This window comes from Furipterus horrens, unplaced genomic scaffold, assembly GCF_987537825.1.
Source record: "Furipterus horrens unplaced genomic scaffold, mFurHor1.1.pri manual_scaffold_3, whole genome shotgun sequence".
NCBI classification, from domain to species: Eukaryota; Metazoa; Chordata; class Mammalia; order Chiroptera; family Furipteridae; genus Furipterus; species Furipterus horrens.
The window spans coordinates 147,251,427-147,278,940 of NW_028327173.1; the positions used below are offsets into that span (position 1 = coordinate 147,251,427).

Genomic DNA, 27,514 nt, shown 5'->3' on the forward strand with positions numbered 1-27,514 from the left:
CTTTGCAGTTAGGGGCTATTTCAGCGCAGGGAAGATACTGTGACCTCCACACAGAAAAGGAAGACACTTGTCTTCCTAGCTTACTTAAAGGAGACCCAACCTACCGCACAAGCCACCAGGTCCCACGCTTGGCACTTACACCCGCCTCACGCGGAGTCGGCTGGCGGGGCTCACCACTGATTGGCTCGGATCTTGGCTAAGGGCCGCGCGGCCTCCTGCGGCTAGCTAACAGTAATAAGCTGCTGGAGACCCATGTCCTCGCTGATTGGTGGGGACTGCGAAACCTCGGATTGGTGGAGCCCATAGGGGAGGCTCCGGCTCAGATAGAAGCAAGAGATGGCGACTGCGGCTTTGCTGTTGGGACGGCGCGTGACGAGCTGGAGGCTGCAGACACCGCTGTCGTCGCTTGTCCGCCTTGTTCCCCAACGGGCCCACTCGCTATTGCCCGTGGACGATGCGATCAACGGGCTAAACGAGGAACAGAAGCAGGTAGGGAGCCTGACCCTTTTCCTGGCACCAAGGCCTCCTGGCCGGGTCCCACCCGCCTGCTTTTTGACCTGCCTGACACTCTTCTGCCCAGCGGCCAGTCAGCCGCGGCATGTGCTCGGCTGTGGGAGTTAGAGGAGTCAGACAGGAAAGCTCCTGGGAGACTGATGGTGTTTTGGTGGAGGATCGGCAGGGGCCACGCGTATGTGGCAAAGGATCTTAAATCTGTCTGAAGTCCGCTTGCATCTGAACACGAAGGCTGTGGTTCTCAAACAGGTTAATCCCCAACAAATCTTTTTGTGTGTACAGTCAGAGCACAGAGTTGAGCAAAACATGTGCAAGATGTCATTACAGATGGAGGTGAACCAGAGCCCTGCCAGGAGGGAGGAGACTGTTGACTTGGACACAGTTCCTCCCTGGAAGTGATTTTCCTGTGGCAGCTGCCAGCATGTGCCCGTGCCTCCTAGAACTCCAACGCCCATTCGTGTTTACAGACAGCAGACAGAGCTTTAAATCACCCTGGAAAACTAGAAGTCAACTGTAGTTCTCAAACTTTCCTGCCAAGAAAACTTTCTAACTCTTTGAGTGATCCCATTTATTTTTAATTAATTAATTTTTAGAGAGAGTGGAAGGGAGGGAGAAAGAGAGGGAGAAAAACATCAATGTGAGAAATGTCTATCAGTTTCCTCTCCTATGTGCCCTACGAGGGATGGACCTGCAAGCCAGGCATGTGCCCTAACTGGGAATCGAACCAGCAACCTTATACTTTACAGGAATGATACCTTTTAGACAAAGGACAGAAAAGAGCCTGATAGTCTCCTAGAACTGAAGAGGGCACAGCTGGGGCAGGGGTACTGGGGAGGCTGGAAGGGTCAGTGAAGGTTAGCTCATGCAGGACCTTGGCCTTCTAAGTACCAAGGAAAGCCATGGTATGATTTTATGTAGGGAAGTGGCATTTAAAAAAATAATCTTTAAGCTGTCTATACTTAGGACCTCAATAAAGAGGGGTGCAGCTCTCACTGGATGGCTCTGTTGGTTGAGCGTGGTTCTGCAAAGTGAGGGATTGCCAGTTTAATTCCTGGTCAGGATGCATGCCAGGCATGTGCCTGGGTTGTCAGCCGTTTCTGGTTGGGGTCCATGCAGGAGGCAGCCGATGGATATTCTCTCCCTCTCTTTCTCCTTCCCTTCCCTTCCCTTCTCTCTAAAAATAAATAAAATCTTTAACAAAATAGAAAGAAAGAGGGGTAAATATATATTATTCTCCGAGGAAATATAAATTAAGCGCCTCTAAGTTTCAGTCTGATGCTGTTTGGTGAGGTATCTTAGTGTCTGTTTGCCTGAATGTGTCCTCAGTAGTGGAAATGCTGTCTTCAGTGGCAATAATGTACTGTTTAAGTGGCATCTGTGTCCACCTCTCCTAGCTTCGTCGGACCATGGCTAAGTTCCTTCAGGAGCATCTAGCCCCCCAGGCCCAGGAGATTGATCGAAGCAATGAATTCAAGAACCTTCGAGTGAGTCTTGAGGCCCACACTGAGGGGCAGAAGGGCAGTTTGGGAGCTGGGCTGGGAGTTACACTGCAGCCTAAAAGAGCTCATACAATCTTCTGGTAAATGAAACCTCCTTAATACTGCAGCTCCTTTCTGTGAAGTGTTTCGGTCTGTTGCTGCAGGTGTCCAGGCACCTGTGACTGGCTGCCTTCTCACAACTCATTGCACTCACTCCCTTGTGTTGGCAGGAGTTTTGGAAGCAGCTGGGGAACATGGGAGTCCTGGGCATCACAGCCCCTGGTGAGTATAATTTTGTTCCCTAAAGAGAACTTTTCTCGCATGCCCTTTAATACCAGTCCCAAAAGAAGGATGAAAGGAATGGAAAGATTGTGCTCAAAGACACCTAGAACTTCCACACCCTTGGTTCTGGGAAAGCACCCATTGACTGTCAGCCTTTCTATTTCTTTAAGCAGTGACATTGAGAAGGCAAAGAGATTAGGTTGCTGTACATCCCTTAGATCGGGATCACTTGGACTCTTGAAGTCTGTATGCTTAATAAGCTCCCCCAAGTGATTTTGGCAGCTGTCTTAGTACCTCAGTCCAGTTCCTAAGCTCTGTCCTACCAATATGACACCCAGGCACATAGCTTGACCCAGGGGCTCATTAGGGAACAGATAGCAGTGTGGAGGAGACGGATGCCTGTCTGAGCCTACACATGAGATGGCCAGATGATGTGTTCAATACACTGTCCCTGGGCCTACTCTTTTCCCCCTGTGGGTCTTACTACTTGTTTTCAGGGATAAAGGTCAGGGAGTTGGTGGGCTCTGATTTGGATGTTGGCCTCTGAAGGAGAGGCCCAGTCTGGCTTATAGTGCCCAGGAAATAGATGAGCCTGTGGCCTCACCAGCCAAAGCAGGGACAGCATACCCTGCTTTAGCTTGTATTCATTGGGCATTGGAATAGAGGTGGGACATAATAAACTTCTCCTCACATCTTCCCCTCACCACTTGGAGACAGTTCTTGGGTTTGAACTAATCATAGAAAGTTACATCATGAGTAATAATAAAATGAAGCCACTTAAAAATTAATTTAGGCCATCTTAATAGAAAATGGTAAGGAGAGGCCACTAAGAACTCCCAAACAAGACTTTCTTCTACTGTGTCTTGGAGGTTTATGAACCACCATAGAGAATATGCTTCTGAATCAGATGGCATTTACTAGAAGAAAGAGGTAGTTAGAAATCAGAACCTTGAAAAGAAAGCCATGTATGAGTTCTGGTTTCTGCGTGGTCATTCTGGTGGCTGTTCCCATTTCATCCACCCTGTGGACTTTCTTTCCTGGAATTGCAGGGCCTTTGAGGAGCCTGGCTTCTTGGTCAGAGTGAACCTGTGCAGAGGATCTCACCAGGGTTTACCCAGATGGCAGAGCAGGGGGTTGGTACCAGATGACCCAGCCACTTTGATTTTGGATCTACTACCAAGGAAAAGGCACATTTTTAGGAGGAGTTCTGAAATTCCCCACCAGCATCTCTTCTACCCTCTGCTGCACTGCGCACGGGGTTTTCTCTCAGCCTGTGACTCTCCTGTCCCCTGTTACTAATCTTGCTTTTTTACTTTTTTAAATTTTTTCATTGCGATGTAACTGGCATGTAACATTGTGTAAGTGTAAGGTGTACAGTGTGTTGATAGTCCAGACCAATGCTGTGAAAATCTCACCTTCCTCAGGCCTTTTACACACACATCCTTTGCTTTGTATCTGTTCTTTGTGCTTTGATCTTCCCTCTGTGTTTCTTGGTTAAACTCTAGGCCCTCTCTCTTTATTCATCTGCCTCTGCACTTCTGTAGCTTTCTGAGTAGCGGGTACTCAGGTTCTCTTATCTTCATTAAGAGGTCTGTCTGGGAACCCTGGCTGCTGTGGCTCAGTGGATTGAGCATTGGTCTGCGGACCAAGTGTCGCTGGTTCGATTCCCAGTCAGGGCACATGACTAGGTTGCACTTCAGGTCCCCAGTTGGGGGCATGAGTGAGAGGCAACCACACAGTGATGTTTCTCTCCCTCTCTTCCTCCTTTCCCTTCTCTCTAAAAATAAATAAATAAACAAACAAATAAATTATTTTTTTAAAAAAAGAGGTCTGTCTGGGAATGGCGGGAGTTGCAGTGACTATTTTCTGGACCACACCGCAGGTGACAGAGGCAGCAGACAAAACCAGTTGTGTGTGTGTGTGTGTGTGTGTGTGTGTAAGCAGGGTCCATGGCATCAGCCTGTTGACTTTGTTAGGGGGAACTTGGAATAGGCACTACAAGGATGTTTCTCTGTTGTCAATAAATGTTAGGTTCCTGTCAATGTCCTGGTTTAATTGGACTGCCTTTTCTGCTCCCCTCAACAACCTCTACTCCCAGTCCAGTATGGTGGCTCTGGCCTGGGCTACCTGGAACATGTACTGGTGATGGAGGAGATATCCCGAGCTTCTGGAGCGGTGGGACTCAGTTACGGTGCCCACTCCAACCTCTGCATCAATCAAATTGTGCGCAATGGAAATGAGGCCCAGAAGGAGAAGTACCTCCCCAAGGTGAGGAAATGGGAATGGAGAAACGCACGCTGATCTCACCGGGCAACCACCAACCCCGAGGCACCCTCCCCTGTTGGTGAGGGCTGGTCAAACTTACTTTCTGTAGCATGCTGCCTTGGAGCAGATATGGTTAGGAAGGAGACAGGGATTTGCTTTCAATACTTCAGTCAAAAAAATTTAAAATAGGGCCAGACCTCCTGAATTCATCACTGGACAACATTTGCAGAGAGCACTTTAAGAAACAGAAGACCAGGACTTGCTTCCTATGTAAAGGGGATAGAAAAAGCAGAAATATTTTCAGCCTTGTAGATACTGGACTTCTCTTGCAAGACTTTACCAACTCCCTAGTCTTAGAAGTTTGAAGGGGTGTCGTATGAACAGTTAAGAAGTACCTGGGCCCTGGCTGCTGTGGCTCAGTGGATTGAGCACCGGCCTGTGAACCAAAGGGTCACCCATTCAATTCCCAGATAGGGCACATGCCTGGGTTGCAGGCCAGGTCCCCAATTGGGGGCACACAAGAGGCAACCACACATTAATATTCCTTTCCCTGTCTTTCTTCCTCCCGTCCCCTCCCCTCTCTAAAAATAAATAAACAAAATCTTTTAAAAAAAGAAGAACTATCTGACCTCTTCTAGGTACTTCTGAAGTCATAACCAGGCCCTTTGGGGTTTTCCTTGCAGCTGATCAGTGGTGAATACATTGGAGCCCTGGCCATGAGTGAGCCCAATGCTGGCTCTGATGTTGTCTCAATGAAGCTAAAGGCCGAAAAGAACGGTGAGGTCTCTCTTGACCTAGAGCTGAAATGGACAGATGGACAGACCTTGTCGGGGTGAGGGAGCGATAATTGGGGGTGGCCTCTGCTGGATTGCCAGGACTGTTTCCAGTCAGGCAGCTTCCTGCTTAGTAGGTCTGTGACTGACTGGCTGAGACAGGCCAACATAGCTGGTGTTTAGTAGCCAAGTTCCTGTTCTTAGGTAATGACTACATCCTGAATGGCAACAAGTTCTGGATCACCAATGGCCCAGATGCTGATGTCCTTATTGTCTATGCCAAGACAGATTTGGCTGCTATGCCAGCTTCTCGGGGCATCACAGCCTTTATCGTGGAGAAGGTGAGTGGAGGGGCTGGTGTGGGGTGGGAGACCTTTGTCTCCTGACAGTGGTGCCAGAGATAGATGCCTTCAGCTGATTGTAAACCACAATCAACCCTGTGTTCTCTGCCAGCTCTCCCTGGGGTGGGCTGAGGCATAGGAGCAGACTGAAAGGAGAGTGGCCAGAAAGTGGAGTCCAGGGAGGATGGGTCAAGTCTGAGATCAGCAGAGCCAGCCACTGAGTCAGGCCACACAACGGGCCAAGAAGACAAAGACTGACAGGAGACAACAGGATTTGACAAGGAAGGTGTCATCAGGGGCTGCCGAGAGCAGCTATGGGAGACTGAGGAGGGAGTGGGAAGTGAATGCAGACTGCCTGAAGACGGCACATTTTGAATCTTGACAATAAAGGCAAGAGGGAGATAGAGCAGAAGTTAGAAGGAAAATTTGGGAATTTGAGTTTGTTTTTAAGAATGGGAGAGAACTGAGCAAGTTTTGGGGGAAAATGGAGAATTTAAGATGTGTGCAAAACACTATGGAGAGTTGAGGGAGAAGTGATAAGGCTGGTTCCAGGTGATGGGGGAGAAACAGCTGCCTGTGACCTTGAGGCAGAAGGCAGGCCAGGGCATGTATGAGGGCTGGGACCAGATCCTAAAGGAGGCGAGGGAGTGGGTAGACAGTTCCATGAATTAGTGTTGTGAAGGTTTGTAATACCCTCCCTAGGAAGAGGGGAAGGTAGCTGGTGAGGATTGGAGGATAAGAATGAGTAGCCCAAAGCGCCTGGCAAAGGTCGGAAACCTCAAGGTTGTATAATGCCACTCTTATCAGCCAGAAGGTGAAGGGAGCAACACGTGCTCCTCTGGGCACTTGCCAGCGCACACTGCATCTGATTAGTCCAGGTCAAAGCACACAGGTGGTTGAATTGATCCCGGCTGGGGCTCAATTAGGTACAGATGGCTGAGGAACAAAGGGCCGAAGGAATTAAATGGGCTGGTGAGAATGTCTTGGAAGTGATTTCCCTAAGGAAAGGAAACAAAGCCAGGAAAGGGGTCAGGAGGGCCCCAGGGATCGGACATTTGAGAAAGAAGTGCTCCCGTGAAAAGCAGGGGGAATGCAAGCTAGCAGAGAGAAGGCTAGGGTCTGGGTAGGATGTCAGGGCTGGAACTTCCAGGAGTGGAGCAGTTGGGTACAGGGTGGGGGCTCTGGGAGTAGAATGCTGGTGTGCCATGCAAGTACTGGGACTTAATGGGAAGGTGGGTATTTTGCAGGGATCTTCCCTCTTCTAGACCCCCTTAGGGCCTGGTCTATAATCAAGGCCACCTTCTGTTTCTGTAAAGAGTATGCCTGGCTTCAGCACCTCCAAGAAGCTGGACAAACTGGGGATGAGGGGCTCTAATACCTGTGAACTAGTCTTTGAAGACTGCAAGGTTCCTGGTGAGTATCTGAGAAAGGGTAAGCCCCTGTCCTGACCCCTTCATAAGCAGAGAAAGCCCATGCCTGGGTTAGAGGGGCTCCCCGTTGTAAGCTTACCAGTGCCTTGTAGCTAAACGGTGGGCCTGCCTCTGCTCTGGCCCACGTGTGTGGGACTGGGGCTATTGGGCAGCTATTTTCCCTGTGTACCTGACTGTGGCGGCAGTGAAAGGTGGTATCTGGGATTGGATTCCAGTATCTGGAATCGAAAGATAAGATCTGCCCTTGCCCATTAATGTTCTTCAGACGTCCTTGTTTGCACGTGTTCCTATGCAGCCTGGGTGAGGGATTCATTAACAGTATAAAAAACCATCCAAATACACTGATGGAAGATGGACTCAGTGAAGGGGAGGCAATTCGGTTTCACTATGTTCTCCCCTGAAGTTAACTGAAAATGAGACACATTGTGGGAGATGGCTTCATGTGCTAATGAGACCAAGGACATAGATTTGATCACCAACTAGGTGTGCTCTGCACCTCAGCCATAAACTACCTCACCACCATGCTCCACCCTCCAAGAAAAGTGTGCTTTGGTTACAAGGCGCATCCAGGGAGTGGGAGGTCAGTGCAGGAAAACATTCCAAGGTCATCCACAGTCCTGGCTTCTGGGATCGAGAGGTGCTCAGCAGTTTCTGTCACTAGTACTGAATGGTCCATCTCCTGGACAATGACTTTTCCAGGGACGACCCTTGGAGGGGAGGAGACGGGTGATATTGGACCAGAGCAGGCTCAACCTGGGAAAAAGTAATTATGGACACAAGTTAAAAAACTAGGAATGGTTTGGGTAACTTCTAGACCAAATTAGCTTTTCTTCTTTCCCATCCAAGGTAGTAGAGGAGAAGGAGAAGACCTAAGGATGGGCCTTTGTGTCTAATCTTGTGGATGGTGGGGTTTGGGGTCTGTCTTAAAAACTGCTTCTGACTGAAAGTGGTAAACTCCCTCCTTTTCTCTCACTCAGAACCACCCTAATTGAAGGTCAAGTGACACTTTATTTTATTTTTTAATTTTTATTAATTTTAGAGAGAGGGACTAAGAAACATTGTTGTTCCACTTATTTGTAGTACATTCATTGGTTGATTCTTCTATGTGCCCTGACAGGGGATTGAACCTACTACCTTAGTGTATCAGTACAACACTCTAACCAATTGAGCTACCTGGCCTGGACCAGGAGTGTTTTCTTTTTAATGTGGTTAAATATATCAACTGTGTGTGTGTGTGTGTGTGTGTGACTTCTGGAATTTAGTCATAGATAAAAAAGATCTTCCCATTTTAAGGGAGGAGCTCTACGCAACTGAGCTATCTGGGCCAGGTGACTTTTCTTTTTCTTTTTTTTAGAGAGAGAGAGGCAGGGGAAGGAGGGAAGGAGAAACAGCAATGTGTGGTTGCCTCTCATGCACCCCCAACTGGGGACCTGGCCAGCAACCCAGACATGTGCCCTGACTGGGAATTGAACTGGCGACCCTTTGGTTCACAGGCTAGCATTCAGTCCACTGAGCCATACCAGCCAGGGCCAGGTGACATATTTCAATGCCTTGTATGAGAGCCATGGTACCAAACCTAGTAGCTTTTATAAAAGTGAAAAGTCTCCTGGCTGCTGTGGCTCAGTGGATTGAGCGTCTGCCTTCGAGCCAAGTGTTGCTAGTTTGATTCCCAGTCAGGGCACATGACTAGGTTGCACATCAGGGGGCGCGAGCGAGAGGCAGCTACACAGTGATGTTTCTCTCCCTCTCTCCTTTCCCCTCTCTAAAAATAAATAAACAAACAAATTTTTTTTTAAAAAGTGAAAAGTCTGTGCACAGCCCTTTTCCCTCTGACCAGCACTTTTGCCTGTAGCTGAAAACGTCTTGGGCCATTTAAGTAAAGGCGTCTACGTGCTGATGAGTGGGCTGGACTTGGAGCGGCTGGTGCTGGCTGGTGGACCTCTTGGGTGAGTGTGAGGCTTGGGGCTGGACTTTCAGCCTCCTTGGCAAGCGGGGCCCTGGCAAACAGCAGCTTCGGCCTTACCCTCGTGAGCCAAGGGGACCCACCCCTGGCCACCTTCTCTCCGGGAGATAAAAGAACCTCCAGGGAAAGATTAGTTGAGAGACAAAAGGCCTGAGGAGCAATACTGCTTAGTTACTCAGGATATGAAAAAAGGACACCCACGCTCAAAAGCCCCACTGTGCAAGGGTCCTGCATAAGTCCTGGGCAGTCAGCATGGTGACTGAGCAAGGATGACAAGTGTCCTCACTCTCCTTTCCTCCTCCCTAGACTCCAGCTCTTTGTCACACCAACCTGTCGCCTCCCCCGGCCTCCACACTGGCATTTCGTGAGGCACCACCCCGTGTTTTTCTCCTTCCCACAGGCTCATGCAGGCTGTCCTGGACCATACCATTCCCTACCTGCACGCTAGGGAAGCCTTTGGCCAGAAGATCGGTCACTTCCAGGTGAGTGGAATGCTTTGTTAAAATGTGCTCTTTCCTTGGGTTCAAGTTTTCTTTAGCAGATGAGGACATAGGAAATGCTCTATGGCGCATTTACTATCCTTCTCCAGCAAGATGAGTTTGAATGCTTAGAATGCAGGCTTCCTCAGCTTGCTACTTGGCTTTAGAAGTTGTCTAGAAGTTCATCCCATGTCACCACACTTCCTGTTTGAGTTGAATGAACAAGGCATTGTAAGGTTGGAGGGTGAGGCAGGCAGGTTTGGGGAGGCATGGGGAAAAGGAATGGCATCTCTAGTCCAACTTTCTGGTCTGAAGACCTGCAGGACATTGATGAGGTGGTGGTGTGGAGGAACGTTCCAGAGGGCAGCAGCAGCCCTCTGGCCATCACTCCAGACCTGCTACCATCTCTGTCATCCTGGGGAAGTCCTATCTGCTCTCTGTGCCCTGATATCCCTGTTGTGGCGTCAGGTTGCTACTGCTGATCTGCTTTTGGTAACTAGGGAGAGTGCCTGAGAGGAATGTGGCTTCACCATGTTGACTTGTGACTTCCTTGTGTGCCCAGTTGATGCAGGGGAAGATGGCCGACATGTACACGCGCCTTATGGCATGTCGGCAGTACGTCTACAATGTCGCCAAGGCCTGTGATGAGGGCCACTGCACTGCCAAGGTAAGGGCGTGTCCAGAACGAGACAGTGGGTGGGTTGCTGGGCTCTGCTGACCTGGGACCTCCTCCCACAGGACTGTGCAGGTGTGATTCTTTACTCCGCTGAGTGCGCCACACAGGTGGCCCTGGATGGCATTCAGTGTTTTGGTGAGTGGCCCCTACTCCCCACTCCCAGGGCTTCCCCTGCTCTCAGAGCCTGTGGCTGCCTCCAGAAGGAGGTTTCTTCTTACCCACTTACTCCAAGCTTCAGCTAGATGCCACTGAGCTGGCGGCCCTAGGCTCCTTCTGCCCCAGTTCCTAGGATAACATGGAAAAGCAAATGAGAAAATTGCTGGAGGCTACAAATTGCTACTACCTTCAGCAACACCCCCCTCACAGTCACCCCACCTACTCCTGTGGACACTGGGAAGTGGAGATAGAGAGAGAGAGAGATCCCTCAGAACAGGGACAGCCTTGTTTCAGCGCTGCACAGACTCGAGCCAGACAGTTTAAATCCTGGCGTTACAACTGACCAGCTTTGCGACTTATGCAAATTATTTCACTTCTCTGGGGCTGGCACCCAGTAAGTGCTATGCAGTATCTCCTTGTCCCCCTTTTCCATGTTTGCCAGTGGCCCTCCCATCTGCCTACTTGCTGTCCTCTGCACTCTGGGTGGCCCTCCAGACCCTTGTCCACTGTCCTTCCAAGTCAGGTATTTCCCACACCCCACCCTCTCACCACCTTTTGCTGGTCTCTTTAATTGGTCTGTCCTCCTCTTGCTTGTTTCTGTATCGTTGGCCTCCTGTTTTCTTCTCTTGCCTTGCCCACTGCCTATCACTTTTCCAGTTGTTCTTTCTTCTCTGCCAAACCCCGGCTACAGGTGGCAATGGCTACATCAACGACTTTCCCATGGGCCGCTTTCTGCGAGATGCCAAGCTGTATGAGATTGGAGCTGGAACCAGCGAGGTGAGGCGACTGGTCATTGGCAGAGCCTTCAACGCAGACTTCCACTAATCCCAAGACCTTCACCCCTCTTCCCAGCACCTAGAGGCCTTTCTTTGGGAGTGGAGGTGTGGCAAGCACTGTGGGCCTCAGAGCCAGACCTGCCAGCCCGCCAGACCAGAAAAAGCACTCGGTGACTTAAAATGGCCACAGGAAGGAGCATAGTGGCTTTTCTGGGGCTATTGGGATGGGTCTTGGTCACCCTGTGCCCTTGCTCTCCAGCTTCCAAGCCTGACGCACCCACATCCCAGGGTGGTGTCATGTGGGGGCAGGCAGACAGTCACCTCTTTTTCTTGGATGAGCATCTGGCAGGGAGCCCTCTGCTGATCTACTTGAACTTGGTAGCCTCTTCCAGGGGAAAAAAAACCCCAAAACCTATTCTTTGTTTCTGCCAATTTCTAGAGGCATCGGCCCTCAGAAGCTTATGAGTAGGCACCCACTCGGCACCTCCCCTGCATCCCTCCAAGGGCTTCCTTCTTTAGGGCTGAAACCCCAACATTTTGGGATGGAGCTCTGGAAATAGGCATTTCAAAACACATGTGCCATCCAGAGTCTGTGGTGGGGCAGAGGTCCACATGCTTATAAAGGGTCAGCTTGACACTGGCCTCTGCAGCACCTCTGAGCCCTTCAGCACTGCTATGCCACCACCACCATCCAGTCCTGGCCATGTGACAGCCCACAGCTGACAGGGCAACAGGCCTGCGTTGGCTGGCTCGACTCCAGCCAAAGCCGCCTGCAGACATTTCTCTGGACACCCTATGGCTAGTTTTGTTAAAACTGCACAGCGGCTGCTGCCATTTTGTATTAAACATATTATGAAGCAGACCCATCTGCTTCTACACTGGTGTTTTGGGGGAGACACAATTGATTTGCTACTTGCCTCCTGTCTGGCTCCAGGCCAGTGTCCTTAGTGGCTGGTCCAGGTCCTGCTCCTGCCCTCTAGTCTGCTCACTGGTGAAAGGGGGACACAGGTGGAATCAGCGCTTAGGAGGGAAGAGGTCTGAGCCTCCCTTTTCCAAATCCCCAGGGATTTTTTTAAAGGAAGTTAGAAGCCCAGAGTAGTAAGAGTCTTGGAGCTAGAAGGGAGCTCATACATTTTTTGAAAGCATTCCCATGTTTTTTAAAAGATCAAGACAGATTTTTCCAAGGTCAGAATTGGAGCTAGAATCCAGAGCAGCAGAAACGGGAATTCTGAAAATGCCCTCCTGGGGCGTCACTGCACAGCTGCCTGGATGGAACATAGAACAGGTTTGGGTTGTTCCATTCCATTTAAGTTCTCTAAAAGAGAGAACTGGTTTTCTTGGCTCTCAGCCCTGCAATGCCTCTTCTGACTTTTGGTCCTGGCCTGTAGCCAAGTGCTGTTCCATACCAACCCCAGCCCAGCTCCAGACTGAGGGGGAAAGACCCAGGACTTGTTGGGACTGACCCATCACTTCTCCACTCTGCCTTCTGCTATGTTGATGAATGTGGCTAAATGATAGTCTTGTTGGGTTTAATTTGTAGTTAGAACCAGCCTAACAGACATTCAGAATGGGCTGTTTCATCCAGTCAAGGTGGGTTACAAGCCCTGCCACCAACTTGGGGGATAAGTGATCGTTCTCCTGAAGCTATATGTGAAAAAGATGTGTTTTAAAATAAAGTAAAAAAAAAAAAAAAAAAAAAGTGTAGCCTGAATCATGGAAGTATAATAAGCTGGGGCCCCCTCCACTTTGGTTCTTCTGGGGATTTTTGGTTGTTTACATGCACTGAGCAGCTCTAAGCTGGCAGCCCCTACCCCTTCCTGGGGCTGCCTCTAATTCCACTCCAGTTTTAGGCAGGTTGCACTTATCAGCTCAAGCTCCCCTATTGACTTCATCCCTGCTTTCCTACTGCTTGCCCTGTGGGATGGTAATAGAAGCTAAGGGAATGGTTCTCCAAGTATGGGCTGGGCATACCTTTTATGAGAATTTGGCAATCTGTTTTTAAAAGAAGAAGAAGGAAATGCAGATTCCTGGATGGGCCTCAAACCTAATCACATCTCCAGCGGTAACTCTGAGGCACAGGCAACCTTTCTCTGAGGCCCAGAGGACACTTCCCAGGAGGCCTGAGTCCTAATTCTAAACCCCTGTAATCTAGCTCTGGCAGCCCGCTCAAGTCTCATTTAGACATTAGCTCCTCGATCTTTGCGACAACCCGGTTTGGGAGACAAGGTTGCACGTGGGCCCCACTCCAAGAGATGGGTAAGGTGAGTGGCCCAGGGGCACGCGAACAAACTGCACACGAACCAGCCCCGCCCAGACGCTGGGTGGAGCCAGAGCTGGTGTAAACGCTGCGTGGGGGCATGGGAGGGGCGCACACTCCGCGTCCCGCCCGGCCAAGCCCTTACCCAGGACCCAGGTGAACATTAGTCTTGACGCTCAGTGTAAGGTAAGTTCAGGGTCATTCGTCTTCCCCTTTCCCTCCTAGGCACCTCAGGCCACGGAGCGCTGCACAGTCTCGGGCTCAGCGGACTCCGCGGGCCCTGCATGGAGCTCGCCTGACCCCTGCCGGCCGGCCGCGGGGTCGCAGCCGCGCAGAGCCCGCCGCTCCGGGTTTGGTCGGTGCTCTGGACTGCTCAGGGCTCAATGGCGTTTTGCTTTGCCAAATATGAAAGTTAGGAGAGAGAGGGGGGGAAAACTGGCTATCCTTTATCTTGTATCATTTTATACAAGAAAGGCCAATTTTAGAAATTAGAAAAAGTAGACAGGACTTAAACTCAGCATAAACGCCATTGTTTATTTTTTTTTAATTTTGTATGTTTTATGTTCATGGGTTTTAAAATATAATTTAAAAGACTTATTTAAAAACATTTTAAATGAAAGAAAACCCTTGTCCTTGATTCCCCACCCACCCACCCACCCAAAAAAAAAACACGTTTGAATCTTTAGAAATTTCTTTTGGTAATTCACTTCATGCCTCTAAGAGATATGCTTACTTATTGATTTAATTGCAGACACTTCTAAGGATAGTTCTTTAAAGTGCATACATTTGGCCCTGACTGGTGTGGTCTAGCTGGTTGGGTGTTACCAAAGCATAAGGTCTCTTTGGATTCCTGTGGGCACATATGCCTGGGTTGCTGGTCAGGTCCCCAGTTGGGGACTGGGGGTGTGCAGAGGTAACCAATCCTTGTTTCTCTCTCATATGTCGATGTTTGTCTCTCTCTTTGTCCCTCCCTTCCCCTCTCTCTAAATAAATAAAATCTCAATAAGTAAATAAAGTGCATACATTTGGCTTATAAGAAGCTCATTATATACCCACCCATATTTTCCTCACTTTCTAAGGCTTGTCCACAGGCTAGAATTTGGGAGTCCTGGGATCAGGTGGTGCAGATCCTGTTCACATTCCTGGCTGTCCCCCGACTGCTCACACTTCGTGCTCCCAGTACCCAGAGCGCAGAGCCACACTGGTTCCAGGTGGGAGCCTACCTCACCCTGTGTGCTCCACCTGGTCACTCCAAGAAGAGAGCTGTTTCTGAAGCTGGCCTCTCTTATACCCACCACCCGCCCACTCTCAGACATAGCTAGTCTGTCTAAATATTTCTTGAATCCACAACAATCTGACAATTTGCCTGCCTTCTTCCAACCCATACCCCTCAACCCTTCCTCTATATTTAGCCAGAGTGAACTACCAAGCTCCCCCTAAATACTTCAGGAACTCCCAGCACCTATAAGATCTAAGATTTGTCAAGGCAAGTAGGAAACTCTGATGTGCCATGCATCTTCCCCCTCCTGCGGCTCCTCTCCCCACCCCCATGAGGACTTGTGTTCAGTTGTAAATAGTACTTATAGTGCTGTTTCTTAGCCCTGTGTCTTTGTCCCAGTAGATCCTTCTGCAGAGGATGTCCTTCTGACCCTACCCCTTGCCCTTGCCTCCTCATCCCTAATGCCTCAGTTCAGACGCTGTCTCCCTCAGGAAGACCTCCCTTCTCCAAGCTTTCCCCACTGCTTGTCCCCATCCCGCCCATGCTGAGTGGGGCCCCTTCCTCCTTCTCCCTGGGCGTACCTACATCAGTGGGCTTGCCCCGCTGTTATATTTATCTTGTTTATGTGTCTGTTTCCCCTGCATCGGCCAGGAACTTAAGGGCCAGGGTTACGATTGAACTGCCTTTATATACTCACCACCCAGCATTGAATGGGTTGTCATGTGACACTTAGGTCACATTTTGCTGGTACCATAGTTATTTATGTATGTGATCACCTTTGAATATATTGTTAAGATCTTTGAGGCCAAAGACCATTTCTCACTTATCTAAGTCCTCCCGACAGCACTGGGGGCTCACAGAAAGCACTCAGTAGCTATGTTCATGCTGAATGAGTGAAACAACAGGTGGGCCAGAGCCTTGGCCTAATCCCCAAAGTTGGCAGGAACAGCAGAGCCAGCCGGCCTTGCCTGGCCTTGCTTCCCCCCTGGGTCTTCTCACCCTGGAGTAGCCAGGGCCCAGCTGCAGAGGGGAGGCCCTCACCTCTTATGTTCCACTGGCCCACTCAGAAGCAGAAAGGAACTGTGATGAGGGACACTGGCCCTTCTGCCAGCTGAGGACAAGCGTGGGGATTGGGTGGAGAAAGGGAGCCGAGTTGGGGCACACACCATTCTTTATTTTTTTCTTGTGTTAAATGTATGGTATATACAGAAAAGTATGTAACATGCATATGTAGTGCAGTGCAAAGAACAATAATACAATAAAACAAATTCCTATGTATTCAGCACCCAGGTCAGTGAGCATATGAGGACTATTCCAAGTACCTTAGAAGGTACCCTGTGCCCCTCCCCGACACATTGTCCCCAAAGGAACCACCATCCTGAATTCAGTGACAGTCCCCTCCTCATTTTCTGTTATGGTTTCCTACCTCTTTGTGTATCCCTAAACGATATTGTTTAGATTGAACTCGTACATAATATATTCTTCTGTATGTTGCTTCATGGGGTTATTGTATAGGTTTTAAAGATTTCTTCATATTAATGAGTAGAGCTGTAATTTGCTCAATGTTTTTCTTGTATAGTGTTCCGTTGTGTAAAAATACAACAGTTTAATATTGGTTTGTTACCACCTTGGGGCTATTCTAAAACCTTCTGTATGTGTCTTCTGGTTTATGTGTACAAGAGTTTCTCTAGGTACATTTCCAGGAACAGAAGTTCTATGTTACAGGATATATACCTGATCAACTTTACGCGGTAACTCCAAACTGGTTTTCAAAGTAGTTGTGCACCTACACTTTTTAGAATGATGCCACCAGAAGTTGGCCCCAGGGCCAACTGCGTGAGTTTATTTTCAGCAAGGGAGAGAAGTCAGATGGCAAAAGAGGATGTATCACTGCTTTCCCCGCTCAGTCCCAAACCTTTAGGGACCCGCTGAGAGCCATGCCCTGGGCCAGGGGCAGGGAGACAGCACTGAGTTAGCACGAGCAGCCTAAAAGAGGGACAGTGGTGTTCCCACTTACGCTGCCAGGCGGCCCAGCACACCTTTGCCATGGAAGACATGGGACAGTTAAGGCTGAATGGGTCAGTGGGAGTTTCTTAAAGAGAGGAACAACATTCCAGGCCTAGGATATCTCAGCACAGGCAATATCTTCCTCCTCAGAGGAAGACAGCGGATCAGTGGAGGAAGAACAGAGGGCTGCCCTTCCATTACTAGAGGGAGAGAAGGAAGAAAGAGAAGGTTGGGGCTCTCCAAACCACAGAGATAGACATCTCTCCATCCAGACACACCTGTTCCATGGTGCCCATCCAAGGGCAAACATGGCACACCCACATGGGCATACACATAGTCACACACCCTGAGAGACAGGCTGTTAGACATGCTGCAGGGGCAGAGGCCAGGAGTGTGAGCCTACAGCTGCCTGAGGGAGATAAGCCCAGTGCAGGGGCTGCCTGCCTGGCCTGCCCTGGGAGCCCCCCTGGCACATCTGCCTGGGCTCCCAGGAGGCAGCCTCTGCAAAGCCGAGTGTTTTCAGAACAACCTGGGGGCCCCACCCCAAATGCTTGCTCTGTTTCTGGGAATAGGGTAGCAAAGTCTCTTCATCCGTACTAGGGCCCTATCTGATGCTGCCAGATTGGACAGGGTTGAGTATGCAGTAGATCCCTTTACTTGGTGAAGTAAAATTGTTTAATTAAATTTATTATAAGAAGCATTAAGATTTGAAATAGGGGGAGGAGTACTCTGAAATGAGAAAAGGCTAGTCAGATGAGACTCTGTGTCCTTTCATAATTGGCCTGCAGCCTGCCCTGTCCTTCCTTTCTTTCCAGACTCCCACCGTTGGCCCAGAATGCGAGGGTGGGGTCTGTTGACCTAGAGCAGAAGGGTGGGGTTGGGGCCATTGCAAGGTTGCTAACTGAGGCTGGAGGTATGTGAATTTTATATAACTGTAGTTGCCTGAGAAAGCAGGGATCTGCTCCCCAATGCTGAGGCTGCTTCCAGTGGCCGAGCTGGCCACAGTCCAGGCTAAAGAATCACCACCCAGATATTCAGACCGGGCAGGCACCAGCCCCACTCACCACTGATCTCCCAGCCCCCACTTCCCAGGTGACCCTGGGCGAATACACTCGTGGTCCTGCAGGCCTGAGAAAGAGTGGGGAGGGGAGCAGGTTGTTCTTTGGGATTTCCATCTCCCTCCCAGAGAGGCTGAGGGGCTCTGGAGAGGACTGTGAAGTCCTCACTGGAAAGCAAGTGGGCCCCTCTTAATCTTCTTCTGTGCAGGGATACCCAGGTGCTTGGAACCCCACCGCACACCCCTCTGTGCCCCATCCCCATTCACAGACCCTTAGGTGCCAATCAAGAGCTTCATGCTGCAGCTTTTCTGCTCTCCCCACCTGGTCACGCACATCTCCAAGGGGGTCAGGCCTCATGCCCTGGACTCCTGAGCCCTGGAGAGAGGCTGTGGAAGTGGGGCGAGAGGGCTGCAGTGCCTTAGAGTGTGGAGCCTGTTGTCAATAGGCAACAAGACAATCTGTAGGGCTGTTAGCGCTCCCCAGAGAAGGGTCAAACAGAAACTCTGGCTTCTCGGTCTTAGCTTGAAGGCAGATCCTTCACTAAGGGGTAACCTTCCCTATCTCATGTTCTGCATTCCTAAAACTTCCGTGTTCCCTTCTGCTTCAAGTGAGCACTCCTGCAGGTTCATCCCTCTCATGATTCCCGACAAGGTCCACTGATAAGCCCCTTCCCTCCACCCAGCCCCTCACCCCAGCCTGCCCCTCTCACCAGGAACAGCCACCCAACTAATATCCCTGCTGCCTCATGGAAACTTCCTCTCTCTACCTCTCCTGTGAGGGTTTTCGGGGTCTACCACCCAGTCCCCAGTCAGTGGATGGACCTGCCAGCACACTCCTAGCTCAGCCCATTGAGGGACCCATCTCTCTACCTCTCCTGTGAGGGTTTTCGGGGTCTACCACCCAGTCCCCAGTCAGTGGATGGACCTGCCAGCACACTCCTAGCTCAGCCCATTGAGGGACCCATCTCTCTACCTCTCCTGTGAGGGTTTTCGGGGTCTACCACCCAGTCCCCAGTCAGTGGATGGACCTGCCAGCACACTCCTAGCTCAGCCCATTGAGGGACCCATCCCTGCATGCACCGGTCTCCAGCTCGGAACACCCAGCATTCACTGAGTGGCCACTATGCGCTATGCGCCAGGGGTGCCGGGGATTCTAAGGCCAGTAACAGTGATGGGGCCAAAGGAGCTTACAATTTAGTTTAGAAAATTGACATAAAACAGATGCGTTCAATCATTACAATCAATTCTAATGTTGTTTTTAAAAATTTTTATTTATTGATTTTAGAGAGATTGAGGAAGAGAGGGAAGGAGAGAGGGAGGGAAGGGGAGAGAGAGAAAAAAATCAGTTTGTTGTCCCACTTATTAATGCATTCATTGGTTGATTCTTGTATGTGTCCTGATGGGGGAATCAAACCTACAACTGTAGGGTATCAGATGATGCTCTAAATAACTGAGCTACCCGGCCAGGGCTGATTTTATTTATTCTTTAAGACCAAGCACAAGCACCACTCACCCAAATATGACCTGTCTGTGGTTTGCTGCTGTATTCCCAGCATTAAGTCTGGCTTAATGGAGGTGCTTGAATAAGAAATATTTGCATAATGAATGTCTGCCCTGGGGGTGCTGCAGGATGGGACCACCTCTCTTCCTGTCTCTCCCCACCAAGCTTATCTATATGAAATCAGATTTAACTGAAACATCAAGGGCAGACTCACAGTGGGGAGAAGCAGAAATGGGCAGGGGAAATCCCAAGGCTTTGCCTTGAACTAAACTATCCAATCTTTTTAGTAGTAGCTAAAAGATCGGGGGTCCTGGGGCCACAGACTCTAACTTCTTGGAGAAGCCATCTGGTCTGCCAGCACCAGAACTGTAAATTTTATGTCTCCAGATTTCAAAGGATCTGCCCTGTCAAACCCATAACTATTAGAATCCCAGTCACTGCATTCATCAAGTCAGTAAATTTTACAGTAAAAATGTACACAAATCACAAAACCCACAGACATTGGAGACTTAGAGGCCAAGGTGACATCACAGTTACTCCTGAAAATACGCAAACTGAGCTGGGAGGAGTGAGTCTAAGGGCAGCAGTCCGGGCCTGGCACATAGTGTGGCTACAGGAAGTAGTTTTCCTGCACTGTGACCACATGGCAAAGCAGTCAGACTGCAGAGCTGAGGTGGCACAGGCAAAGGCTTAATTTCTCTGCCAGTTGTTCATTTATCCATTCATTTGGCAGTTCTTACTGAGCCGACCACCTGCAATACCTTGCCCGGCTTTGGGGAAACAGTGGGACCCAATGCAGATGTCCTCACCCCAGCCTAGTGTGAGACAGGCCTCACCCAGAAACCACTCCCTTGCCAAGCCGGGCTTGGGAGGGAGCATCGCAGGTTCAGGAGTGAGATTGGTGGGGGAGGGGTGTAGGGGTCCGTGAGCCTCGTGTCTGTTTCAGATCTTGATCCTGGCAGCCAGCAGGAGCCACAGAAGGGTTTAAGCAAGAGAATGATACGCTACGATCTGTTTTTGAAAAGATCCCTCTGGCTGTTGCATGGGAAAGTCTGGGGTGGGGGGGAATGTGAAGGGCAGAACGGATGCCGGAGGCCAGGGCAGCGGGAGGAGGAGGTGCGCGGAGTGGAAGTAAATGACAGTCAGGCTGTGGGGATGGATTAAATATGGGTGGTGGCTGGGGAGGGAGAGGGAGATGCCAAGGGTGACTCGCAGGTTCCTGGCTTTTGAAACTGGGTGGGAGGTGGTGCCTTTACCCCAAGATGGAAACACTGGGAGAGGACTTGGATTACCTGTAGTTGAAGGTTGGTTGAAATGTATCTGATGTTCCTAAAAGACCACATTGTTACTTCAGTGTCAAAATGAGTGCAGAGGTCAGGGAGAGGGTACTTTTGCTGAGACTTCGCACAAGGAATATTCTTTTTGCAAAGAAATATGACAATATGCTCGCAACATTTTGCCTCCAATCTAATAGTGGCTCACAGCAACTTCATGTGTAAAATCCAAATGATTTGCTGACAGATGGTTGAAAAACATAAGAATAGAGAATTGTTTGGGAAAACTCATTTAGGAACAGTTAAAAGTGATAAGGCTGGGATCCATTACTTATTGGCTGTGTGACTCTGGGCAAGTTATTGAAACTCTCTATGCCTCAGGTTCCTCATCAGTAAAGTGGGAATAATAACAGTACCTACAGAATTTCATAAGACTGGTTGAGGATTAAGAGAGTGTATATTCTTTCCATTGGTGCTGAGCCATGGGCATCTCTTGGGACAACTGACACAGTGCTGCAAGACCAGGGGCAAGAGGAAGCCACAAGACATGAAAATATGAGCTGCCAATACTAATATTGGTCCCGCTGCACACACAGTCCATGTGCCAGGAGGCAGCAAGTACTCTACCTTGAGCCTGGACATGGGCAACTCCAGCTGGGGTTCGGAGTGTTGTCCTTGCGAAACAAGGTTATCAATGTTGTCTCCAATGTATCCGACAATGACCTGGTCCACACCAAGACCCTAGTAAAGACATGCATTGTGCTCATTCACAGCGCACCTTACGGGACAGCAGTTGAGTCCCACTAGGCACCACCCCTGGGCCACGAGAAGGGGGCCGAGCGGACTCCTGAGGAGGATGAGATTTCAAACCAAACAACAATCAAAGAAAATTCAGAAGAAATATGATGAAAAGAAAAAGAATGCCAAAATCTGCTGAGAGGAGCCGTTTAAGCAGAGCGAGCTTCTTGCGTGCATCGCTTCAAGACCAGGCCAGTGTGGCTATGCAGATGGTTGGTCATGTGCTAGAGGGCAAGGAGCTGGGGTTCTAGTTGAGGAAAATTAAGGCCCAGAAAGGCAAGTAAGTACTCTTCCCTCATGTAATAAGTGTTTATTCTAAAGAAAAAAAAAAAGAGTGTATAAAGAATTTAACACAATGCCTAGCCCACAGGATCTCTCTAGGAATATTATCTGTCACTACAAACTACACCCCAACAGAGAGGGATAAATCAAAAAGGCAATTGCTGACTTACCCATATGCTTCTCAATAATAACTAAGCACGATTTTCACAAATTCCCTTATAATATTTTTAAAAATAGACTTATTCACAGATCAGAGGGAAAAAGTGTGTCAGACCTGGTGCCTGAGCCTAGGTGTCACCTACCCAGCTATCTATTGCTCGTCCCAATCTTGCTTGGGTTATATATGTATTTCTGGTTCTTTAGTTTCAGAGGGTCTCAGCACGATGGAATGGAAGCTTTCCAAGGTCAGAAGCAATGTTATCTGCATCACCTTCCAGGTCCCGTTCGTACCTGAACAGTGCTGAGTATGAGTGGTGCAATGGTTGGTTAGCATTGTACTGCAGTTTGGAGACCACTCCAGGCAGGGGTCTGTGCTCTGTGCTGGGAGGGGCTGAGCCTGGCTCCTGTGGGTTCACTGCAGTTAAGGGAAAATGGTAAAAGAGCCACAGGTGAATCTGTCCCTTTGCTGTTCCTTCCCGAAGGCTAGAGAGGCTACTGGCTGTGGCTGAAAGCCTATACGAGATGGAGCCACCTCACCTTGGGGAATGTGATGAGGGATGCCACTGAAAACCTTTCCAAATGTAGAGAAAGATGGCCCTAGTTTTGGGAGGTTGGAGTGGCAAAATCATGGGGAGGGAGGTTGGCCTGACCAAGACTAGAGCGGGACACGTGCATGTGGATGGACAGAATACAGCCATGGATACCACACAGTAGGGACCCACATGGGAGACAGAGGCACTAACAGGGATTGCAGGACTGGATTCCAGTCTGGACTGCAGGCATGGCTGGACAGGGGCACGATGAAGTAGATTCATAATAGCTAATGTTTGGGGGCCATTTGCTAAGAGTCAGACACTGTTCTAAGTATTTCACATGTTTCAAGACACTGTAGAGCCAGAACTCCAATTCAGAGTTTGTATTCTTTAACCACTACATTATGTGAAATGTAGAAAGAGTAAGAGTTTTTAGACCTATGAAGGGTTAGACCTCTTTAACCTTTATGCTATCTGCCATATTTTAAAAAGCAAAGCAAAGGTCTGGAGCCACTCCAAGCCTGTGTGATCTTAAGCAGTTACTTAGATTCTCCAGGTCTCTGTTTCCTTATTCATTTGTAAATTTGAGAATAACATTTACCTAAAAGGGTTGTTGGAAGATTAAATAAAGAAGTGGGTTTGAGTGTGTGGCCATGTCCTCTGTAAGACCCCTGACTTCGGAAGGCATTGCCTGTTCCAGACCTGGGTGTCCTCATCATCCCAGGAGTCTGCGGGTCTGGGTTCAAGGAACTATAGTGGGTGTACTCCTGGACTCCCTGTCCCCTCTAGGGCTCCTCAGGGAGGGGTCCCCTTTAACAAACTCCTATTTGACATCTGAGGAAAGTGTCATAACAGCAGTGACCCTGAGGCAGCTGAGGTCTGAAGCAACCACATCCAGATTATCACAGGTATTTCATGCTTCTTGGAACTGTTCTCCCTTTACTGTTAATTTTTTTATTCAGTTGCTATTTACCAATCATTTACTATTCAATTCATCAGATATTATTAGGCACCTACTGTTTCCCAGGCATTATGCCATATTCTCAGGAGTAGTCACCTGGAGGGGCCCACAAATGCTGGACCATGTTTAATATGCCTTTTCACCTCCAGCCTAGTTCCATGGACCTTGGAGAGTACTCAGTAAACATCTGTATCTGAGGCGCTATTAGAGATGGGCTGTGAGAATGTAACAAGGCTCTCTGTGTAGGTCCAAGGGAGGTGGGCATTCCAAAAGCTTAGACACCCATCCTTGTCTCTGTGGCCACAATGCAAGGATCACAAACCTGAAAACCTCCAAGAGTCAGGGAGGTCTCTTAAGTGCCTGAAGAGGGCAAGGTGGGACTGTGGCAAACTAGAGCATGTCTGCCCCATGAAAATGGCATTTGTTCTCAGTACCAGTCTACTGTTGCAAGTGGAAATGTGGGCCAAAAATAGCCAGGTCTCCTCACTTTTTAAAAATATGTTTATTGGTTTTAGAGAGAGAGAAACATAAATGTGAGAGAGAAACATTGTCTTGTTGCCTCCCATACACACCCTGACCAGGAATGGAAGCCCCAACTTTTTGGTATATTGGATGACACTCCAACCAACGGAGTCACCTGGCCAGGGCCACATCTGATTTTTCAAGAGAAATTGGAATTTGTATTATTTTTAAGAGTCTCAAAAGTTGTTTTTTAAAAATTGATTTTAGAGGAAGGGAGGGAAACATCTCTTTGTGTTTCTACTTACTTCTGCATCCATTGCTGATTCTCTCTTTAAAAAAAAAAAAAAAACATTTTATTTATTTATTTTTAGACAGAGGGGAAAAGGGGGAGAAAGAGAGAAACATTGATGGGTTGCTTCTCGCAGGTCCCCAAGCAGGGACTGGGCCCACATCCCAGGCATGTGCCCTGACTAGGAACTGAACCAGCAACCTTTCAGTCTACAGGCCAGTGCTCAATCCACTGAGCCATACCAGCAGGGTTCATTGCTGATTCTTGTATGGGCCCTGACCAGAGACTGTAACCCGCAACCTTGGCATATCAGGATGACACTAACCAACTGAGCTACATGGCCAGCGCAGAAATTTGCATTTTTATTTTAAACCTTCAAAAGTGTCAGCATTGGCTTCTAATTTTAATCTTTTTAAAAAAGTCCTGTGAGACAAGAACTTGTTAAAACAGAAGTTGTCTGCCTATTGAATTCTGCTTAAAGATTGCCATTTGGGACCCCTGAGTGGATCTGCGGAAGGGGAGAGGTAAGGGCTACGTGTCCTGGGGCCTGGTTGTGGGATACCTAGAATGCCATCCTTCCTTGGGTGCAGGGATGTGCTAGACACACGAGAAGCAATAAAGGGGAAGTTGAAGCCATAGTCCTGCCCTCCAGAGGTCTGTAGTCTCATCTCAAAGACCCAGGCAAAGTAGCCTATGCAGAGGCTCCTAGGAATTTTGGGCATCAGGGAGCAACGTGGACCTTGCTTTGGGAGACCTTTACCTGAGCTTTGAGAGACCTTTCCAGAAAATCAGTCTTGAGACTGAGCATGAGGATTTCAGAGACACAGAGTTCAAGGAGTTCCAGGAACCAACATGTACGGGCACGACCTATGCTGGGGACCCCAAAGTAAAGCTCCGAAGGGTTTGCTTCCCTGTGTCATGGGAAAAGCTTTGCTGCAAAGGGCAGGGCTATGTCGTATAAGGCTTTGATGACACCCCTGCATCCTGTCCTACTTGATTTGGCAATCCCTGACCCGTCATAGTAGCCATAGTAGCCAAGCAGGGCAAAGCTTGTAGAAGGCAGCGCAGTGGGCTGGGGCCAGAGGGGGTCCAACCCTGACCAGAGAGTCAGGCAGACCAGGTTATAAGCCTCACTTGTGTGATTTGGAACACGCATTAACCACTCTAAGCTTCGATTTCCTAATCTATGAATTGTTGATAGTGAGCCTAGCTATCTCCTGGCAATGACTGGGGTGAGGACGGAAGGAACTGGGTCCCAAAAGTCAAGTGCTCAGTCTGATGCCAGCCCCGGTGAGGGGCTTTTGCCAGCGTCTCTATATGTCCACTGTCTGAGAATTCTAATCCCAAATCAGGTTGGGAAAGAGCTCACCACAGTCTTTCCTTCTTTGTCCTTGTTACAGGAAATGGCATTGATTCTGGGAAGGCAGGATTGCCTAGAACGGATGAGGGAGGAGATGGATGGGTTGGGCCCTCCCCGCCCCTTCTCTGGGGAAAGAGGAGGTAGAGCACCTGCTTCGCAGTGGGCGCACTGCTGAGACAGGACTCTTCCCCAGGGGTGGACCCTTTCTGCCTAACCGCCACCTAGAAGGTGGACATAGATTCAAGGTTAAATATCCCTCCTGGAAGACAGCGCTGGATGGAAAGCAAAGTGGAAAATACCCCCCCCCCCCCCGCAGCAGAGCCAGACCACCCTGCTCACCCATTTGCCTTCCCAGATCTCTGTCAGACACAGATCTGACCAGGACCCTGCTTCCCTTAAAGTCCTCCCATGCCCCCAACGCCTTTGGGGTGAACATCCTCAGCCGGACTTCCAAAGCTTGGTGGCCCCGACCACCTCTCCACCTTTATCTCTAGCTTTACCCCTATTTCACAGCTCTGCGCCTTTGCTAAAAAGCCAATACCCCTGCCTGGATGTCCTCAACTTCCATTCTACCTCTACCGATGGCATCTGCATGAAAAATGGGGCTCCTTCATCAAGAGTCTGCTCCAGGCTTAGCCCCTTCTCAGGCGTTCTCGCACCTCATTCCAGCCCCACGCCAGGGAAGACCTCGCACTCTTCCCTTTGCTTCCTCAGCAGCCATTATGTGTTGCTGTCACGAAGTTATGCTTATCACGCTGTTTTGTCTACTTGCCCCTCTGCCCCCAACACATCCCAGCCCTCCGACTGGAATCTTCTCGAGAGCAAGAAAAGTCTTGTTCCTCGTAGTAACCCAACAGCTGGCTAGCCCTTTCGCCTGGGGCATTCTGGCCTCTCCACGCGGGATGGACAACGGGCGGGGGCACCGGCGAGTGGGCGGCTGGATGGGAGAACTAAAGCAGTGGATGGTGCTGCTTTTTTAGAAACCGCAGAGGTAGTGGCGAGGTTAGCACTCCAACCTCTGCAGGAGGCTTCCGCCTACCCCAGCGCACCCGGCCCAGCTCCCTCCCGCTCCGGGTGCCCAGGCCCACCGGGCCAGGTGATCTCGAACCTTCTCCCTCTCACACCCAACAACAAACAACCCTCACGCTCTCCCTCCGGAGAAAGGAGGTGGAGCCTGACCTCAGCCGGAGGCTGCAGCAGCTGCCGGAGGGGGGTGGGGGAGAGGTCGAAGCTCCAGTTCTTGGGGGAGCCTCTCCAACAGGGAGTGGCGGGGTGGGAGCCTTGGCGAGTTCCCAAGCGCCCGGGAAGCCCTCCCTCGGCAGCCACGACCCTCCTCGGGCGAAGGGAGGAGGGGCAGAAGGGGTGGTTTCAGTGAGTGCCTGCTTCCGATTCTGTCCCTCTTTCGGTCTGAAGTGCCCTCGGACCCCTCCCCCTCATTCACACCCACCCTTCCTCTAACCCTGCAGCCCAAAGGGCCGGGTGAGACTGGGAGTCTAGAAACCAAAGGGAGAGGTTGCAGCTCTTCGGGGCTCTCAGGAGTCGAAGTGTGCCCATCCCCCACCCCTTGGCTGAGTGGGGGTTAGGAGGCAGGGTGCTGAGACGTACCCCAGGGACACTCCAACTAGGGCTGAAATGAGGTGTAGTCTGTCGTCGTTGGGGCTGTGGTGGAGGCAACCTGGGGCAGAGAGGGCACCCCAAGGGGAAGGCGTGGGGGTCCCAAAGAGGGTAAGAGTCAGGAGTTGGGAGAGAGGGAAGGAGAATGCATAAACAGCTTTTTTCGGGGAGCGGCAACTTGCAAAGACTTCCCTTGGCCAGCAGTCTGAAGGCTAGCACTGGACACACGGGGGTTTTGGACACAGCGCCAAGGACATGTATTCCCCAAAGTCTGAGTGCATGTAGTCAGTCCCTCCTCCCAACCCCCCGACCTTGTTCCTTCTTATGAAGGTCCTGGGCCCACACAGGCCCCGGCTTCACTTTGACCCCCCTATCCCCACCCCCAGGCTGTAGCAGTAGATGCCATTAGAGGAAGGAGGAAGAGGTCCTTTTCTTTGCTGGGCATTCAACAGCTGGCTTCTGGGGACGGCCTTGCCCCTCCAGTTCAGAGTCACAGGAAGAGCACTTCTGCCTCCCCCATCCCTAGGGAAGGGGCCCCAGCAGGTAAAGACCCAGCAGACGTCTGGCTTTTGCCTGAGGGCAAATAATTTCTGTAGATCCCTTTAAGGA

General features: G+C 49.9%; 1 protein-coding gene across 4 annotated transcripts; it reads left to right on the plus strand.

Annotated features, from left to right (window-relative positions):
• The first annotated feature begins 297 nt into the window (after positions 1 to 297).
• Positions 298 to 11,712, plus strand: IVD (isovaleryl-CoA dehydrogenase). Of its 4 annotated transcripts, none has more exons than XM_090270409.1 (12): positions 299 to 489; positions 1,908 to 1,997; positions 2,222 to 2,273; positions 4,372 to 4,541; positions 5,222 to 5,315; positions 5,516 to 5,652; positions 6,969 to 7,065; positions 8,920 to 9,028; positions 9,446 to 9,527; positions 10,087 to 10,191; positions 10,263 to 10,335; positions 11,048 to 11,712. In XM_090270409.1, the coding sequence occupies exons 1-12, from the start codon at positions 337 to 339 to the stop codon at positions 11,179 to 11,181; spliced, it is 1,296 nt and encodes a 431-aa protein (XP_090126535.1). In that variant the 5' UTR covers positions 299 to 336; the 3' UTR covers positions 11,182 to 11,712. The 4 variants fall into 4 exon arrangements, with proteins under 4 accessions (XP_090126537.1, XP_090126535.1, XP_090126536.1 ...); XM_090270410.1 differs by having other exon boundaries at positions 8,935 to 9,028; XM_090270411.1 differs by lacking the exon at positions 1,908 to 1,997 and having other exon boundaries at positions 298 to 489.
• The last annotated feature ends 15,802 nt before the right edge of the window (positions 11,713 to 27,514 follow it).

Excerpts from the sequence above, each read along its gene's own strand:
- IVD (XM_090270409.1), top strand. The coding sequence starts at position 337 with ATGGCGACTGCGGCTTTGCTGTTGGGACGGCGCGTGACGAGCTGGAGG. Across the intron at positions 5,316-5,515 it reads GCTAAAGGCCGAAAAGAACG|GTAATGACTACATCCTGAAT; the intron begins GTGAGGTCTCTC and ends TCCTGTTCTTAG. Across the intron at positions 7,066-8,919 it reads TGAAGACTGCAAGGTTCCTG|CACTTTTGCCTGTAGCTGAA; the intron begins GTGAGTATCTGA and ends CCCTCTGACCAG.